Genomic DNA, 19,982 nt, shown 5'->3' with positions numbered 1-19,982 from the left:
TGTATACCACAATAGAAACTGTAGTGTAGCCTTAGCCTAAGAGATTATACTGAAGGATAATGTGGAAAACTTTGCAAGTTCCTGAAGCAATGTTCATCTGAAGGTTTTCCTTTCCTTGGAAGCAAGAAAGGTATGCACAATCACATGATAACCCAGCATTGATAACAGAGTTTGGGATACCTATGAAGAGAAGGATGCTCCATACAATCCTCTGAATCCTCAAATGGAGCATGCTGTTACTTATTCACTGACTGTTCTTGGACATTTCTGCCTTATAGCATAAGGTAAGCAGCACAGAGAAAGGCAGAGTGGAAAATTACTATACAATCAACTTCTGCATGGCATGCTGCTGGAAAGTCTTCCTTTTGTTTTTAAAGTAGGGGATGGGGAGAAAATGAAGTTGTCTACAGAAAATAATTCCCTCATCCCTTGTAAAACCATTCATCCATGACATTCACAAAAGCTGCACAGAATGTTAGAATTGAAAGGGACAGGAGGTCCTAGAGTCCGGACTCCTAATTTAAAAGAGATCTCTCAAAACACACACTACTCACAAAGTTCTTACACTTAATTTCTGTAGCAGGAAAAAGAAGCCAGCTGTTATCAGGACACTACTTAAGGACTACATTTGTTACCACATCTCTATTGTTTTAAAACAACAACAGAGGGATAACTCATTGTTTTGAGCATTGGCCTGCTAAACCCAGGGTTGTGAGTTCAAATTAGGGATCTGGGGCAAATAGATTTTTTTTTAAACTGTCAGGGATGGTGGTAGGTCCTGCTGTGAGTGCAGCAGGGGACTGGACTTGATGACCTCTGAAGGTCCCTTCCAGGTCTGTGAGATAGGTATATCTCCATATACAGTAAACTCTCAAAACGCACAATTCTGAGTTATGCTTAACTCCTATTAATGTGAGTTAAGCGCAACTCAAAATCCCACTCCCCACACCCCCAAACTTGGCTCAAACCCTGCCCACGCCAGCTTAAACTCCTGTGGCTTCAATTCACACCCTCCACTCTGCAAGGCTCTGGCTCAACTCCACCCTCCCACCCCTCCTGCAGCCCTACCCCCTTCCCATGGCCCTGACCCACTGCCAGGCTTAAGCGTTCCCAAGTGCCCTCTCCAACCTCAGGACTTACCTTTCAAAAGGAGCACCAGGTGCTCCTGCTGCTTTCCTGGCTGCAGAATGTATGTTCCGCTGAGGAAAAAGCCACCCACCCCACTTACACAAAGTTTGAGTTCTGCGAGGGTCCATGGGAACACAACCCTCATGTACTTGAAGGACTACTGTATTAATATTGTCACAACGGCATGTTTCCCTACAACCCATTTAACCATAACAAGACATAATTCTAGTTTTGTATCCTTTGGAGTATATTTTAAAGCATTTTTATTTATTTACATTTTCACATTAATGAGAACTCCTGGGATAAATTAAAACAAATTGTCAACATCACATTTGAAAAATAAACCCCATACTTCTCAAGCAGTATTTTCTTACTTTGCCTATCTTACTATACATTTTTATGGAAAGTAGGGAGAGGTAGCCGTGCTAGTCTGTATTCTGATGAAACAAACTAGCAGTCACGTAGCACTTTAAAGACTAACAAGATAATGTATTAGGTGATGAGCTTTTGTGGGACAGACCCACTTCAAGTGAAGAAACAAGCTCAAATGAGGGATTTAACACACACTGGAACTATTGCTTTCATGGAGAAGTCGTGCTTCAGCACAATGGGAATGTGGTGGGAAGGAGGAATGCTCTGCAATCGCTCCTTGAGGAGAAGGAAACACTTCTGTAAGTGAAAAGTTTAGAGCATGAGCTTTCGTGAGTTAACTCACTTCTTCAGATGCTCAAGATGCATCTGAAGAAGTGAGTTAACTCACGAAAGCTCATGCTCTAAACTTTTCTGTTAGTCTATAAGGTGCCACAGGACCCTTCATTGCTCTACAGATCCAGACTAACACGGCTACCCCTCTGATACTTCTGTAAGTATCACTCCAATATTTTGCACATGCACATAGGGGAAATATCACAGCCCCACCCACACGTGGCAGATGCTACAGAAGCGTCTCCTTCTCAAGGACCTCCTGCAGAGCATGTTACTCTTCCTCCTCCCCACCACATTCCCATTATACTGAAGCATGACTTCTCCATGAAAGCAAGAGTTCCAGTGTGTGTTGCATCCCTTATTGAAGCTTGTTTCTTCACCTGAAGTGGGTCTGCCCCAGGAAGACTCATCACCTCATAAATTATTTTGTCTTTCAAGTCCTACGTGATTGCTGGTTTGTGTTTATGAAAATATTTGTCAAGGGTTGGTGTGGGGGGTGTGCAGAGAAGTCAACATTTACCAGTCATCTTTCAAAGTCTAACCATAAGCCCCTCGTTGTCTGGGCGGCGTTTGCTGGCGTGACTCGCTAGTGTACGCGCCGCGCGGAATTCGCAGTCCCTCCAGGTCCCCAACGACCCTCACATACTAAGAGCGCTTCCCCCTACCTCAGGAATCAACAAGACTTCCCAAACAGCAATTCCCATCAGGCCCCGCGCTGAAGAAAATCCGGGGCAATGGCCGCACAGCGTCCCTGGGAGTTGTAGTTCTAGAGCCGGGAAACGCCGCCACGCTGTGTCCCGGGTTGGTGGAGTTCGCAAGAGCGCCCGGACTACAAGTCCCATCGTGCTTCGCGCACCGGGGCGGTAATGGCGGCGGCGGCGCCTGCGCATTGCGGTCTCCGTGCGGACCGCGCAGAGTGAATAATAAAGTCTCCTCGGCGGTAGCGGCGGCGGAGGGAGCGGAAGGCAGGAGCATGTCGAAGGGCCCAGTGGCGAGCGGCCCCCCTGCGGCCGGGCCGGCGGCCCCCGCCAGCGCGCTGCAGGCGCAGCCCGAGAAACCGCAGCACTACACGTACGTAGCGAGAACACCCGCCGCCGCTGCCCTCCGCCCGGCGCTCGCCCGCGCGCCACACACGCCTGACGTCAGCGGGCAGCGTGCGGCACGCGCGCACGGAGACCAACCACCCGCCCTGCACCGGCTGGAACCGGCCGTGGCCGGCGCGGGCCGGTGGGATCCCGCCTTAGGGGAGGGGGCGGGGCAGGGACTCAGTGACTCACCTTCCCCCCCCACGCGCAGACACCTACACGCACTGACCATGATGCAGTGGGGCCTCAGTTCTCTCTTCCACCAGCCCTGTCTCCGGGGTGCCTTGGAGCGGGGGTCCTTCTTCCCCTCCCCTTATCAGGGCACGTTGCCCCTGGGTGAGGCTGCCTGGCTCCTTGCCATATGGTGGGGCTGTTGTGGCAGAGTGTGTCAGCCTCAGCAAGAAGGTGGAGCACCCCAACTTTGAGTCTGCTAACCCCCCACCTTCTGGTTTTTCTTGGCTTGTGTGCAACCCCCCCAATACATTGTCTTTCCCCCTGTTTGAAGGGGGTGTGGGCCCCAGGGCCTGAGTACAAGCCCCTTCCTCCCATCTGTGGCCTGGGTGGCTGTCGTGTTGCGCATGTCTGTCTGTTGTGCCTCATCTCCTCCACAAGTGCACTTCTGATTAGTAATGCTTGGACAGGGTACATGGCCCACTGGGACACACCCCCAGGGAAGGTCATAAATTCAGGTATGGACCTGAGAAGGAGACATCACCAAGTTTCCCCCCCCACCCCCAAAAATATTTGGAGGGTCTAAGCTCCACTCTCCGTCGCAGAGCTGTCATTTGCAGCTCTTTGGCGCTACAGGAAGTCCATGCTGCATGCGCATATCTACTAGAATGCATCGTGTGTAGGTTCTGGTGAAGAATTCTCTATCTAACCTGCATGCCTGAAAAGAATTATTGCTCCCATGTTTTGCACATGCACATACGGGAGATATCACAGACCGACCCACATGTGGCAGATGTTACAAAAGTGTTTCCTTCTCAAGGAGCTCTTGCAGAGCATGTTACTCTTCCTCCTTCCCACCACACTCCCATTATGCTGAAGCATGACTTCTCCATGAAAGCAATAGCTCCAGTATGTGTTGCATCCCTCATTAGAGCTTGTTTCTTCACAAGGGAATTTATTGCTGGAGCACATCCTCTGCAAGAATATAAAAATGTTATTAGAGTTTGTTGTGCAGTGCTCCTGGCCAGTGATGTCCCCTTGGCAGCTGAAGTATTCAGGTTGGAAACAGTGGCAATAAAGTTCATTTTCCTGTTTTAAATTGGAAGAAGATGGAAGTGTGGAAAGTGGCAGGAGGATCATGGTGAGGGCTGAGTTGGTGATGGGGGCAATGAGAGTTGAAATAAGTGGCAGTTCTTGTGCATCTTGGAACTGTATCCTGGGAAGAAAAAATCCCTGAATTTTGTCACCCTTCTTAGGATATGTTGGCCGCTAGAAGGGAAAAGTACTAGAACAAATTACTCATATCACTAGTGTGTGTCTTAGTTCCAGAGTGTAGTCTGTGTTTTGTTTTGTTTTTCCTTAAAGCTGATTGTGGACTTTTTTTTTTCTGCTAGAAAATAATACTTTTTATATTTCTGTAACTCCTTTCATCCAGTGAACCTAAAGTGTTTTACAAGCACTAAATCACACAACTTCCATGCATGTTACAGGGCAGTAAATTTAGGTTTACCAGGGTTAAATAATGTGCCTGCAAGAAATCATGGTCAGTCTATAGCAGATGTTGGAATAAAATTTTAGGAGTCCTAGTTTACAGTCACTTACAAGAACTACCGGCGTCAACTTCCCAACTGTTGTTTGGAGAGAGACTTGGTCATGTTGTGCTGGCTCTTCATATTACTAGCCACTTCAACAGATACAGTGTTGGGAATCATTTGAATCTAGCACAAATGAAAAGCTATCTTGGCTCTCTTTCTTAGAACTGCTGCTACAAAGGTAGAGGCGGGGAAATGAGCTGTCCTTGGGACTGGAGTCACCAGTATGAGTGAACCTATCAGTCATGAGTGGGAGGGGAATGTCCACATGAAAAAAGAATTTAGGTATATGTCGAATGTAGCATAGCAAGAAGCAGACCATGTGGTTCTTGAGCAAACTTACAAAAGTAGAGGAAAAGGGAACCAAGCAGCAAAACATCTCATGCAGTAGAAGAGAAGCTAGGCAATGGGACATTCGGAGCAGAATGGAGAAGGCGACTGAATGGTAGAGAAGAATGGACAAAGGAAAAGGAAGTAAAAGAGAGCAAAGTTTATATGATTAACTTTTCTCAAAGAGGACAAAAAGCTCTTGCATAAAAGGCAGCTAAAAATACTTATCTGTATCCATAAAAGCAATTGCTAGAGTTGCCACAGGAATATTGAGGTGATCTGCATGATTGCAGGATGGCAAGCGAGATGTGTGTGAAACTGCCTCTTAAGATGTGGTCTTTATTTTGAAATAGTTAGAATGTTTTTGAGCTATAGCACGCTATTTCATATTCTTTCTATAATATAAGGGAACCTATTTTGGTTGTTCTTTGTTATGTGAGCATGCTATAAGATTTAAATCTCTAATTGTACTTTTTTGTTCCTTTTGTTTCAGTAAGGGGATGTTAGGGTCACAAAGTGTAAATTCAAATAGAACTAGCCACATCCTGTTCTATCCTCTGGGAACAGGGGCAGCACTGAGAATCTGTTTTAAAGAATTTTGGTTGTGTTTATTAGGAACTGTTCCAGTTTCCTTATTGGTATTTGAGTTGTTGGCACTATTGATATGTGTCTAATTTACTTTCAACTGTGGTTTTATATGTGGATGGAAGGTCCTTTTTATTTGCTCTAGAAAAACAGCAGAAGGAAACAAGAAACAACTGTTGCTACTATTCTGCGCCTTTTGTTCTACTTCTTTTGTGAATTGACCAAAAATCTTATAAAATGTTAGCTTTTCCATTAGTGGCAATAGTACTTCATTGCCAGCTATTACATTGTTACACGTGCTTTTTTCTTCTGGGCATTTATTTTCTTATTCAAATCTCTTGATTTCAGAAATAGAATTCAAATGAATAGTAATTTTATAAGTACCTTCTGTTATTAATTTGTCTCTGGGTTTATTGTATTAGCTATTAACATGTATGATGGTTCCCTGTGGTACTGCTTTAAGTGCAGGAGTACAGTAATGTCCTTAAGGTACCCAAACCAGTCTTCAGGTTTATAAGGGCTGGATGTGTTGTTTCGCGTAACATCTTTGTTGGTCAGACTTTAGATTATCATTAGCATGAGGAAAAATCCTTTTATGTGTTCTGTAAAACCTTATTCAAATATTTTAAATAGTGCATGGAAATACCTGTGTGTTTTGCATTATTTCACATTGTTTCTTGTGTGTCACTGGTATAGTTGTCATAATAGATATCCACAATTTGCAGATCAGAATAGAGGTTGGGTTTGAAGAAATGGAAAGCAAGTAATCAATTCCTTTAAAAAACCAGTTGTCATGTAGTGAAGATTTTGTTTTGACCTAGTTAGCCTTGTCCATTTGGACATAATGAATACTGGTTTGGTTTTAGTGACACTGGACAGTTTTGAACTGTGGGGGTGTGTCTACACTTGCATTCCTCTTTCGAAAGAGGTAAGCAAATGAGGAAAATCGAAAATGCAAATGAGGCATAAATTTGCATATTTGGCACCTCCTCATTTGTGTATTCTTATTTCAAAAGAGCTTCTTTCAAAAGAAGAAAGCCAATGTAGATGCTGCTTTTTCGAAAGTAAGCCCCATCTTCGAAAGAATTCTTCTTCCCGTTAAATAAGGGAAGAAGGATTCTTTTGAAGATGGGTTTACTTTCGAAAGAGCAGTGTCTGCACTGGCTTTCTTCTTTCGAAAGAAGCTCTTTCGAAATTAGAATATGTAAACAAGGTGCTGAATACACAAATTTATGCCTTATTTGCATTTCCGATTTGCATATCTCTTTTGAAAGAGGAATGCAAGTGTAGACGCACCCTAGGTGTCATAAGGTGTCCAGAAAAGTGAAGATGAAATACTGTCTTCAGCATATGTTCCCCTGAGTGCCAGATTATTTGAGAACTTTACAGAAATCCCAACAATCAGATGTGGGTGAGATTTGATGAGACTCGTTAATATACGTATCTATGTGTTCACTTTTGTTTTGAACAGTAACCTGTTTTTCCATTCTACTCCCCTGAGAGAACACACTTCAGTTCAGGCCAGAGGTGAAAGTAAGGCAGTGCGCCTCAATAAGAGATGGCTGGGGTGCTCTGCTGTGGGAGGAGGTGTACGCTCCTAGCTAGGCTCCGGGGGCTCTCCTGTGGGCTTCTGTACTATGAACCAGGCAGGCAAAAGGGGCAGGTTAGGGGAATGCCCCGTATCAGTCCAGAACTGTCCTAAGCACATGCCGCCTCATCCCTGGGTGCGCTTTAGGGAAGGCAGGAGGTGGTGAAGCCCTCCATTCCCACTGGGGCTGTTTATTGCTAGCTGTTGACCTTCCGTCCCTCTCAGGGAAGGAGAGGAAAGCACGGAATAGCTCTCCATTCTTCTCCCTCTTGGCTGGTGCCAGGATGGGGCAGAGGAATGACTGACCCCTGATGTGTGCTTTCCTCTTAGGAGTGGGAGCTGAGAAATTTTGCTGAGGTAGGAGCACCATGGGAAGCTCTCCCTTCCCCAGCTGAGGGAACCGTGTGGAACAGCTAGTGGGCTGAGGCCTGTTGGAAGGCTTCCTGAGAGTGCTGCTGGCAGGAGCTGCTTAGGTAGGCACCTTCTGGTTCCCTCCCAGACCCTGCATCCCCCCTTACATCCCTTCTCCAGGTCAGAATCCTCTCCTGCACCAATACCCCCTCTTGGTCCTTGCGCTCAATCCCCTGCCCCAGGTCACCACCCAAACCCTCTGCACCCTTTTCCCTCCTACCCCAGGTCATAATTTCCTCTCAGACCCTACACCTGCTCCTATGTTCCTCTGCCAGGCCAGAATCCTCTCCTGCATCCTCAACACCTTCCACCCCTGCCCCAGGTCACAACTCCCTCCTTCACCCAAACTCCCTCTCCTATCCCACACCCTATCCTTTACCCAGCAGGGTTGACAGCTGCTGCAGGGCCAGGGGAAAGGTGTGGGGAAGCCCCATTCTGCGCCCCCAGAAGAAGTGGAGCCTGGGGTGGAAGAGGCAGAACTGAGAACAGTCAGCCTTTAGTGCCATCCAGAGCGGGGAGCTGGATCCTCCCTCCCCAGTCCTCGGAGCCATGCGGAGCAGCACTTCCACAGTATTTCAAGGGCCCAGGGCTTCAGCCACTGCCCCAGTAGCAGAGGCAATGGCTGGGAGCTCCAGACCCCTTTCAAACACCAGCGACCGTTCAACTGGTCCCTAAGTTCTCTCTGTCGGCAGGCCTGCCTGCATTCTGGTCCCTTACCCTGAGCTCCCTTCAGCAGGAATCCTCCGTCCCGGACCCCACACCCCCTCCGTAGAAAATGGGCGGCCCTTGACTGCTTCCTAAAGTCTCGGTGTCCTCCCCCATCAAAAATTATTGCCCACCACTGGCCTAACCCAATGGGTTCTCAGTGGGTGCTGCTGCTGTATAAATGTTACATCATAAGAAAGCTGATCGTACTGTTTTTGTGTGGGTTCGGAATTCCTTTGGCAAACAATCTTATGTTTAAATTCTTTCTCATCAATAGTCACTTTTTCATTTTTATAAGCATACCATTGAAATCTTTTTTTGGGGGGGGGGGGGCGGGGGGGGGGAGTTTGGAGTGTCTGCAGTGTGTGAGTCCTTAAGATTTAAGAGCACAACTCTTATCATTGGGTGGAGATGACAAGGTGAATGTGGTATAGAAATGGTTCTGACTTTATATGCACAAACCGGCTCTGGAAATATGGTTTAATATCAGCAGTGCATTAGATTGGTACTTTTAGTGATCTTATTACCTCAGTGGACTTCATATTCTCCAGTCTAATCTTATAAATGGGTCTAGTTTTTAAGTGGTCTTTTCAGTTTACCCAGAAATGTTTTTTACTTACAAGCAGCTTGTTTAAAATTAGGTTTTTATGGTTTTTCAAACATTGCCTTTTGTACTCTTCAAATAATAAAAAATTGGACTATTTCAGCTCTATTACGCTGGTTACTCCCTTTAAATCTGGATTTAGGGTTGGAAACAGCAGAAGTTGGCCATATTTAAAAGGAGACATGCATTTTAAAGATAGCTTTCAGACTCACTGAGGGTACATCTATTTACATTAAGCAATTCAGTTGAATTCGTTAGTCGATTTTTTTTTTTTTTTTTTTTTTTTTTATTTTTTTTTTAAGTATCCATTTTTGTAAAGTCAAGGGTGCCTGACCACATTGGTACATGAAGCCGATGGAATGCATCCCCACTGGGGGGCAGCTTTGATTTTTGTCAGCAATGCACTGTGGGTACTATCCCACGGTTCTTGCTGTCCTCTTACATTATGGATTAAGCTCTTGGTATCTGACAGGACAAAAAGGTTCTGCGGGTAGTCCTGGGTTTGTGTCATCAGCGTCCCATAGTGCTTTTATCTCCTGCCTCTCTTGTGGAAAGCAACAGCAAAACGTGTTTTCAAGCCTTTTTTCATATTCATGTAGACAACATGGCAGTGCTAGTGTGGAACACTTCCAGCATCAAACTGTTGTGGCAAGTATTGTAAGCACCTCACACATTCTGTTGCGCTGTGTGCGGAACCTGAGCAGGTGTGACAATAATGGAGAATCTGAGGAGGACGTGGACATACGTGAATATGAAACACTGGAGAGGAGGAACAGGAAGATGCTGTCTGAACTCAGTGCTTTGTTACATAATGGAGTGCTGGTTCTGATGCCATGAAAAAACTCAAACCAGTAGGGCCACATTGTCCCATACCTGCAGAACAATCAGAAGAGGGTACAAAACTTCTGCATGTTTAAGGCCACTTTTATACAATTTTGGGAATTGCTTTCTGCTGCCTTCAAGTGCTGAAATACCAAAACGAGGTCTTCTCTGGCAGTTCAGAAGTGAGTAGTAATAGTTCTGTAGAAGCCTGCAGTGTCAGAAAGCTACTGGTCACTGGACAATCAATTCAAAGTGGGCAAATCTTCAATGTGGGCTGCTGTGATCCTGCTAACCAAGGTAATCGATACCCTTTTGCTGTGAAAGACAGGGACTCTGGGAAACGTACAGGACATAGTAGATGGTTTTACTGCAGTGGGGTTCCCTAACTGCAGTGGGTCGATAAATGGAATGCACATCGCTATCTTGGCACAGGACTACCTTGCCACAGAGTACACAAACCGCAAGGGATATGTCTCCATAGTGTTGCAGGTGTCAGTGGATCACAAGGGTCCTCACACTGATATCATCGTGGGATGGTCAGGAAAGGTGTGCACATCTTTTGGAACTCTGGTCTGTTCAGAAATCTGCACAATGAAATGTTCTTCTCACACTGCAAAATTACCATTGGAGATGTGTAGATGCCAGTAGTGATCCTGGGTGATCCAGCTTACCTCTTGCTTCCTTGGCTCATGAAAACATACCCAGGCAGCCTGGGCCACAGTAAGGAGCAGTTCAGCTTGAGTAAGTGCAGAATGGTAGTAGAATGTGTTTTTGGCCATTTAAAAGCCAGATTCACGTGCTTCCTGACTCGTGTAGACCTCAGCAAAAGCAACATTTCCCTTATGCTGGCAGCCTGCTGTGTGCTTCATAACTTATGTGACAGCGAGGGGGGAAATTTCATGCAAGGCTGGAGGGCTGAGGCAGATCACCTGGCCACTAATCATGAACAGCCAGACATCAGGGCAATGAGGAGAGCAGAGCAAGGGGCACTGCTAATCAGGGAGGCTTTGAAAAACAGCTTTATGAATGACCACATAGTGACACGACAGTCATGTCTATTGCTCTTAAGGGGGTGTCACCTGCATGATGTGTGCTGGTCTGTAAATCCTGTAAACTCTTTTTTTCCCCTGCCCTCTCCCTCAGCCCCCCCCCCACACCACAAAACAAGCAGTAAATACACTATTTTTGCAAGATTAATTGTTTTTTGTTTAGGGGACAGTAAAAGAGTTAATGGAAGGGGCTTTGTGGGGTGTAAGCAAAGGCAAGAGGCATTTTGCCATCACAGGGTCGGGAAATGTTAGCCTTCTCCTCTGACAAGCATCCGTGGGAGGGCAATGCGTGGCCACTCTTGACTCCCACACCCCGCATTCTGGGGTGCCAATGGGGGAAGGGTACAGAGCATGGTGAGGAAGGTGTGTGGTTCATCACGGTCTGCAGTGGGGCTTTGTGTTCCTGTACCAGGCACCTTAGGAGTTCTGTTTGTTACACCATTAGCTTCAACATCTTCTTTAGGGTCTGGACTTCACGCTCTCTGGCTACATCTACACTAGCCAAAAACTTGGAAATGGCCATGCAAATGGCCATTTCGAAGCTTACTAATGAAGCGCTGAAATACGTATTCAGCGCCTCATTAGCATGCAGGTGGCCACAGCACTTCGAAATTGACGCGGCTCAGTGCCGCGCGGCTTGTCCAGGCGGGGCTCCTTTTCGAAAGGACCCCAGCTACTTCGAAGTCCCCTTATTCCTATGAGCAGATGGAAATAAGGGGACTTCGAAGTAGCCAGGGTCCTTTAGAAAAGAAGCCCCGTCTGGACAAGCCACGTCAATTTTGAAGTGCCGCAGCTGCCTGCATGCTAATGAGGCGCTGAATACGCATTTCAGCTCTTCATTAGTAAATTTCAAAATGGCCATTTGCATGGCCATTTCGAAGTTTTTGGCTAGTGTAGACATGGCCAGCGAGCGCTATCTTCACAATCTGTTCTCCTGCCTTCCTGATCTGCCCTCTTCTCCTCCATCCTGGTTCTCCTCCATGCACTTAATAGTGCCCTGTCTGTGGGGGCATCTTCTATGTGCTCTAGGAACATATCTTTCCATGTTCATTTTCTCTTTCAGATCTTTGCCAGTGTAACAGCTGGAGAGAGGGGGAGTGGTGGTCAGCGAGCCCACTGTTGAGCACACTGCAACAAAGCAGGAGTAAAGGCCAGACATTAGGGTGATGCATTTGCTTCTTATAGAGATACACACATACATTTCACAGAGCTGGAATGGACCTCGGGAGGTCATAGTCCAGTCCCTTGCCCTCTCAGCAGGGCCAAGCACCAGCCCGCTTTTTTTTTTTTTAATTTATTTGCCTCAGATCCCTAAATGGCCCCCTCAAGGACTGAGCTCACAACCCTGGGTTTAGCAGGCCAATGCTCAAACCAGTGAACGGTTTATTGTTGATGAGATAAGTTTTGCAATACACAAAAGAATTTCATGAAACTGCTTTTGTGGACTACAACAGGGAAGTGTTATACGCTAGGACAAACTTTGTCTTTAAAAAGTCCTTTGTGCAAAGATCTTAAGGGACCTGCTTGACTGGGTTCACTACTGTCATGAGACGGCACAGATTTGAGCATGCTTTCAAGCCTGTGATTCCAAAAGCAGTTTCTGCACCTGTGCACGCCGCAAGCGAGCGGGAGGTCGGGGCTTAGGGGCTGTGGCAGTGGCAGTCACCGTCACCATGAGCTTCTTCTTCCCTGGTTTGCTGGGACATTGAGCTTTTCCCTTCCCCTAGGAGTCCCGGGAAGAGATGAGATTGGGGAGCGGTGTGGCAGTGTAGCTTGTGCTATCGGGGCTGCGTGGCTTCTATGGTTGCTTTGTGCTTCCCCTGACCCTCAGGCATTGCAATGCAGTTTGTGCTTTCCTTCTTGTGGTTGTGTGTGTGGCTCTCACAGTCGCCGCATACTCTCCTCCTGCCTGGTCTGGGCACCAAAAGTTTCCCTTCCTGTAAGAGTCTGGGGAAGGAGGAGGTTGGTCCAGCCGTGGCAGAGCATCCTGTGCTGTCTTAATAGCTTAATGCTCCTTCCCCTGTTTCCTCTAGGTTGCCAAGAGAGATACTAGCTTCCTTTAGAATAACAAGCATTGGTAAGGAATGGAAGCTGACTGAATGTGGACAGAAGGCTGGTTGGTGTGCCGCACTGTTCTGTGGTGCAGTGACGCCAGTTTCCTTACTGATCACTTGGCGAGGAAAATGTCCTATTGTGGAAGTTGGAATAAGGAAGGCCTTCCCAGGAACCTCCTGAGCAGAATTAAAGAGTACCTGTCTGAGAGCTGTCTGGTGATGTGCAGGGAGGACCGGCACTCCATCCCCAGGCAGATTAAGGAGTTGTTCCGGGGGGGGGGGGGGGGCCCAGAGTGTGTAGGTACAGCACCTGCCACAGATCACACCCAGTTGCCTTAACCTACTTGTAGCATGAGTAAAAATAAGAACTCACCACAGGTGCCTTCCTTGCCTGGGGAGGAGGGGATAAGATCAAAAGTTTTAAAAAGTTCCTGGCTGTTGGTTAGATCAGCTGCTCAGTTCGCTTACTGACCACTGTTGTCATCCTTCTCTTCCTTGTCCACCATGTGTTCCCTGCTGTTGCCAGAGGTTGCCTGAGGAACCTCTTCAGAGGTATCTATGGCCTGTTTGGGGAGGGCGATTGGGTCCCACCCTAGAAACCCATGCAGCTGCTTATAGAAGCTGCATGTTTGCAGTGATGACCCAGAACATCCGTTTGCTTTCTTTGTCTTTTGGTATGCCTGCTGGGGCTCCTTTATTTTCATGCGGCGCTGCGGGGCATCCCTGGTGTATCCTTTTTCCATCATGTCCTGTGAGATTTTTACACTCAGTGCCAGGTTTCTTTTGCTGCTTCATAGTTCTGTCAGCACAGCTTCATCCCTCCCCTCCCTCACAACCCCTCCCCAGGAATGAGGTCCTAGATCTCCTACACATGCTCCATGCTGGAGCTAGCAAGCGATGCTAGGAATTCGTGGCCATATGTGCTGCTGAGGCATGCTTCCTGCTCTGTTCTCTACACTGGCCAAACAGGAGATGAAATTTACTTTCCCAAGCCATTTCCTGCACACCCCAAGAGCAGCAGAATTGAAAGTGGTGGCCAGAGTAGTCACACTGGGGCACTGTGGGACACCTCCAGGAGGCCAAGAACATCAAATTTCACAACATTCCATCTGCGGTACCCTAAAGTTGACCAAGCAAGGTTGATCTTTGGTGTTAACTACTAATGAAAAACAGGAATACAAAAGCTGACATTAGGAGCCCTTAAAGTTGATAGAACCACCCCTGTAGGTGGACTGATTGCTTAGAAAATCAACATAAATCACCTAAATTCAACCTAATCTTCTAGTGTTGGTCAGGCCTGATACCTCTTGAGGTACCTGGAAAAAACCAAAATGCCTACTGTTAGAAAATTTAAAACAAGAAACTGTCACAGTGCTGTATTCTGTTACCTGTAAATGTTTATTTACATTGTTGGGCAAGTAGAGGCTGGATTATTGGCAGACTGAACCTCCCAGAAAGCAATTCCATCGTGTATTGTTGTTCGGAAGTGTGAACGGTAACAGGGAGGTGAAAATGTGAAGTACGAGAGCAGCTACAAGGAATGCAGCATTTACAGTGTATGTTTGCTGTAGAAAGTGGCTACAGAGGCAAGCTAGAAACCAGTAATCTCTTTTATACTCTCAGATTTTGAATAAAATTAGGTGGTTTTGGTCTGTTTTTTTAGGTGGGAGGATGTTTAAAGTTTTTAGGCTATCTTGATACTGCACTGGGATTGAAGCAGGATGGATTGATTTAAATCAAAGCAATTTAAGCTATGGATTTAAATCTCAATGTAAGTCACACACACAAAAATTGACTTCAATCAAGTTTCCCACTGGTACTACATATTCCTTCAAACCATGGTGTCAGTCTGATCACTAGAACATGTTAATTTACAACTCAGTACAGCGTTTTATAACACAAAAGAGGGTAAATGTTGTGTAATTTTTTTTAGATAACTTGATTTTTATTGATTTAGCATATAGTACTTGATACTCGTTACCTGTGTCAAGCTGCAGATGCAGCAACAGTACATTAGCAATGTTAAGAACTACATCATACACACAAGCACAACAGCATTTATATTTTATTAAAGTAAATCTTAAATTGTACATAAATGTTTCACGTTTTGCAATTGCAGCAGTCTCCTGAGTTGCAGGCTGATGGCTGTCCTTTAACTCTCTCACTCTTTTTTTTTTTTAATTTTCAAATGTTATTAACTCTGACAGACAAGTTGTCAGAACACTAAATGTACAATGTCCTTAAAACTTCTACAACTAGGTCTCATCGTCCCCACTCCCACTGCCATTTTGATTCATAGACTGAAACATAAGTAAGAGCTTTCCTGGTTTTTCATCTCTCGGTTGGTTTCTTAGAATTGTGTGAATAACATCAAATGATGAAAATAGTCTTTGCCTGCCTGCAGAGGAAGCTACTGCCGTGAAAAGTTGACTAGGCAACTGAAGTAACTCTCTTTCTTTGTGCTTGGCTATAATGATTCTCACCAGTTCAAGAGAGTGACTTTGTTCCAAACGTCATCAGTAAACATGTACTGATTATACGGTTTTCCTCCAGTCCTGAAATTTTTTACGACTGTCATAACCGAGGAATGATTTTGAGATGCCCATGCAATGGCAGCAGCATCATCTTCGGAAGTTAGACAGCTACGTTTATGTCTGAGATTAAGAACGTTTGCAAGAAAACGATTTGGACTTAACGTTTGACCCATTTACTTCTTTTTGCCTATAGTTTAACTTTCTGGTGAGATGTTTCTTCTTTCAATATTGTTTCTTGAAGTGCCTTCCAAATTTTGACATCTCAAGCAGTGCTTGGAGCAATTTCTGTGAAGTTTCTTAATGATTATGGGTGATAGGTTTTGGTGTACTGAGTGTATCCTCTGCATTCCTCATTAATCCAAAATTATATATTTCTAATAAAATACTTCTGTTTAGTCTTGTTCTTTTTTACACAAAGTTTTGTGAGAACAGGCCAATTCTTAATAAATTGTTCAAAACAATCGACCACAGAATTCCATCAAACGTTTTCAAGGAGGATTAGTTTGTATCGTCGTGCTCTCTTCAGCAATGCTGAAGCAAAATGGTTGTTATGGAAATATTTTGTTACTTCAATATCATTTTCTTGTGTTCCTGGAGAAAGGTGTACATATGCCTTTGGCTAAAAGATGCATTAAATTGGAACTGCACCCATATGTTATTAAGGAGCATCCTTCTGTATCTTCTAAGTATCATCTCACCTTTGCCTTATTTGCAGCATTATCTGTGACAAAACTGCACACATGACAGTTGAATTTTTGTTCACAATTTATGACAGCTTTCACAGCCACTTCTTCTGAATATTTTTGTACGAGCATTTCCCGATGTGGTTGGGTATCTTTCAGAAACAATAGATACATCATCTGTTGTCATGTGCATACAAGGCTTAATCGGTTACATTTCCCCTCCATTTTTCTAAGACGCTGTTCAAGTTCCTTCGCATGCACTGTATCTAGCAACTTTCCCTCACTGTCTGCTCTGCCAGGTAGAGCATAGCTGGTCATAAGGACTCAATTATGTCAATGAATGTGTGTATTGTTATCAGTGCAAAAAGAGAGAATTTGTTGCATGAATGAACCCAGAAGCCTTTTCATCTATGGTGTCTTGTTGGAATTTGTTGGTTCTTACTACAAACCCATCCATGGTGGTGGTTTACTGGATGATTGAAATTCTTTGCTTGATACTGATACTTTATTATCTGAAGTATGTTTAGCTGCAGCATTGCTGCTAAAAGTACCAGTGGATGACTGAAGTCGTTGCAGATAGACCATCTAAGTCTCTTATTCTTAAGTGGGATCCTGAAACAAAATTCAGAAATGATTCTGAATAGTCATTCTTCTGAATTCTTCAACCTCTCTTATTCCTCATCAGAATGAGAAGTACAGGGCTTAACAGTCGACCCCTGATAGTTCAATTTCACACATCCCCGTGTGGTGCACAACATTAAACCCTGGAAAATCGACCCTGAGTGGATCGATCTCCCAATAAGTGTAGGTGGTACCCTAAGCTGCCTCCGCCCTTTCCTACATATTGTCTCTTTGTCTTAACTCGCTCTTCAGTGAGTGGCCCATGGCCACCACCACATACGCAGAGAACAAAACAAATCCCATCTGTACTGTGGCTTGTCTTTGAACATGTTACTTTAGTCTGCTGAGACACAGAAATTGAAAATCTAGAGCTTTCGAGAAAGAAGAGTTGGTAGTTAAGCTGAGCATACCAGAGCCATTAATTTATTTTATGACACTGTAAGCATAGGTGTGGCACGTTTGTGATTAACTGTAACTTATTTTTAAACAAAAATAGCATTTTATTGGTGATTTTTAAAAAATCAGATTTAAATAAAATAAATCCAATGTAAATAAAAATATTTAAAATAAATAATTTTTATCAACCCTGGATTGAAGTCCATGTGGCGTCTTGCTGAGCTCCATTGATTGACGCTATACCCGTATGCGGCTCCATTAACTTAAACCACAGTTTGTGATTGGGGTCTTTGTTTGGAAGATTATAGTTTTCAGACAATTGATCAATTTTTTTTCTTTTGAAAGTCATGTCAGTGACTCAGAATTGTCAAGAGATTTTACACAATGGTGAGTATTGTGTAGCATGTGAACTAATGCTGTGGAGATGACAGAAGTTCCATTTCAGGAAAGGTTTAAAGATCTTTAAATTTGGCTTAATTTTGAATAGGAAACAACAAAAAATTTTAAAAATTACAAGGAAGAGGAATTCAAGGGAAAAATAATTGTTTGGGGTTGATCAGAACATTTTGTTTTGACAAAATTAAAATATTGTGTTTCATTTGTATTTTTAAATTTTTCTGTGATATAACACAAAAGTAAAAATTGTACAAAAAGTTGTTTTGAAAGTCAAAAAAAGGGCTTCATTTAAAAATGTCAAAACCGGACATTTTGATATTGCCAGAACTTTTTTGGCTTTGGTTTTCTTCCAAAATTAAAGTCCAGCAAAATTGGCTTGGTTTCTTGAAGCTTTTCATTTTCAACAGAGCTATGTGTTCAGATGAAAATGGTTCTGTCAAAATTTTAATAACCCAATCTAGTTTTTATCTTCTATACCCTAGTAGAGTGAAGGCTAATTTTATTATAAAGTTTTGCTCAGCCTGAGTTATGTATGTGTCTCTCCAGCAAATGCTTTCTCCTTCCCTCAGTATTTTAGAATGCTTGATAAATACTCTTCAGTCTGCTCTTGGTTCTATGTATGTCATAAACTAACTTCTCAGTCAGAATGTTTCTCTGTACAGAACCATGAGTTAAACTGACCAGTTTTTAGACCTAGGCAAAACAAAATCATTTCAAAATTGCTTTCATAAAAGCAATTATATGTTGGCATGTAATAGTAACTTCAGAACTTTATATTTTCAAAGAAACTAGTTGGATTACATATACAAAGTTGATATAGAAACCCACAGAGCGGATTTTAAAAGGCGTTCTTCCCAGTTGGAGTCATAATGTTCAAATAATTTCTTTTAAATTAATTTTCTAATGCACAGTTGTATATAAACAGGATATATGGTCATCCAAGTCACAATGAAACCATTGGCACCCAAGTCTGTAGAGGCTTTAGGTGCATGTCTTCATGTTTCACATTTATAGATCCCATCCGTTTTCTACTCACGATCTGAATTAATATTTAATTCCGTTTCTAACAGGCTGTGGAAGAGATGGAATTTCCTAACTGTCTTGCCTTCTTGGAACTTGTCTTAACTTTCAGGCCTCTGTCAGTAGAGGTGGTACTTTCCCAAACTTTCTTTGTGTATTTTGATTGGTACTGAAACGGTTAACACTGAGATTTAAAATGTCAGCATTAGGGTTAACATTCCCTTGAAATGAAAAGGAGAAGGTTAGGCTTTTCTTAGTGCTGTCCTCTGGCTTTTACAGACATCACTGCCTCACTTTTACATCACTCATATATCAGAGATTATTTTTGCACCAATAAAAGCTATAATTTAACTTGTTTTTTAAAAAAGAAGAAATATTAAAGTCTGAAGCACAATGGTGCAGATAAAAGTATTGGTTTGCTGAGCAAAGTTGGGCCAGTCTTAACCCTTTCGAAAAGAGTCACAGATGAAAAATTATTGAATAGATTTCATTTTGTTTTTTACCATAACACGTAGGGTGGAAACCTGCACAGGTGTCTAGTAGGAGCTGCCTAGATTCCTGCAAAATCTAGGCCACTTCTTGGTATAACGATGAGCAAAACTATTAACAACATATTCTAGAGCTCAGTGATTTATTAAGATTATCCTTAATGGGTTTATTTTTCAGTCCTTTTGTGCTTATCCCCATTAAGGTTAGTAGGCATTACACACATACAGAGGGGAGAATAGATTCCCCAGATACTACGTAATTAACTGCTGAAGAATTTGAATTACTTATAAAGTTAAGATTATCTTACTGGTTGGGTCTTTTTCTTTTTGATCCAGCTATATTACACACTAAAGAAGGCTGTCCATCAATCAATATCCCTATATTATGCAAGCTGGCTTTCCTTGCAACCTTCAAAGGACTGTGAAATGTAGGTAAGAGTACTTGGATTATCATCACAACAGAGAAATAAACCATGGGTCAATACTGTAGAGCAGAGGTACACAATCTTTGCAGCATACATTATCACACTGGCAACTGTCAATGAATGTAAGAGCCACACCTAATTTATATCTTATTTTATATAGATTTTTATTCAGAAAGAAAGGCACACTTTTGTTAACAAGTGCTGAAAGTGTCCACTGTACTTTATAAAAACACAAAGTATGATTTGTGGGTTGCAGCAAAAGGAACATCAAGTGAAATCTCTCTAAAACCAGTTTCTTGATATCTGGCTTTCTTTCTTTGTTGGCTATGTGTGATATAATGTGCAGGTTCATATTTGGTAGGTAATCACAGTGTTTGATTGAAATTCACAGTGGAGAAATTCGGTTCACCTTTGTATGCCCATCGAAAGGCCCTACCACAAATCTGATGTTTAGCAGGCAAAGAAACAAATTATATATATAAATATGCATATATATGTGTAAAACTCAGATTAGGCTGGATTGAACCATTGTAAATCAATGATTTTTTTGTAGAGCTTTTGTCCTCCTTTACTGGTTGAGTGTGGGTCTG

At 43.5% G+C, this 19,982-nt stretch overlaps 1 protein-coding gene across 2 annotated transcripts in view; it reads left to right on the top strand.

The window, feature by feature from the left end:
* The first annotated feature begins 2,513 nt into the window (after positions 1-2,513).
* The window catches only part of UNK (unk zinc finger), a 78,890-nt gene continuing 61,421 nt past the window's right edge, over positions 2,514-19,982 (top strand). The window contains exon 1 of one of the 2 annotated variants that reach the window (XM_075014160.1): positions 2,514-2,904. In XM_075014160.1, coding sequence (XP_074870261.1) covers positions 2,807-2,904 — 98 coding nt within the window. In that variant the 5' untranslated portion in view covers positions 2,514-2,806. The remainder of the gene's footprint in view (positions 2,905-19,982) is intronic. The other variant, XM_075014161.1, reaches the window with a different exon arrangement.

Source organism: Carettochelys insculpta, chromosome 20 (genome assembly GCF_033958435.1).
Source record: "Carettochelys insculpta isolate YL-2023 chromosome 20, ASM3395843v1, whole genome shotgun sequence".
In the NCBI taxonomy this organism is placed as follows: Eukaryota; Metazoa; Chordata; order Testudines; family Carettochelyidae; genus Carettochelys; species Carettochelys insculpta.
This window is presented reverse-complemented; position numbering and strand designations above follow the sequence as displayed.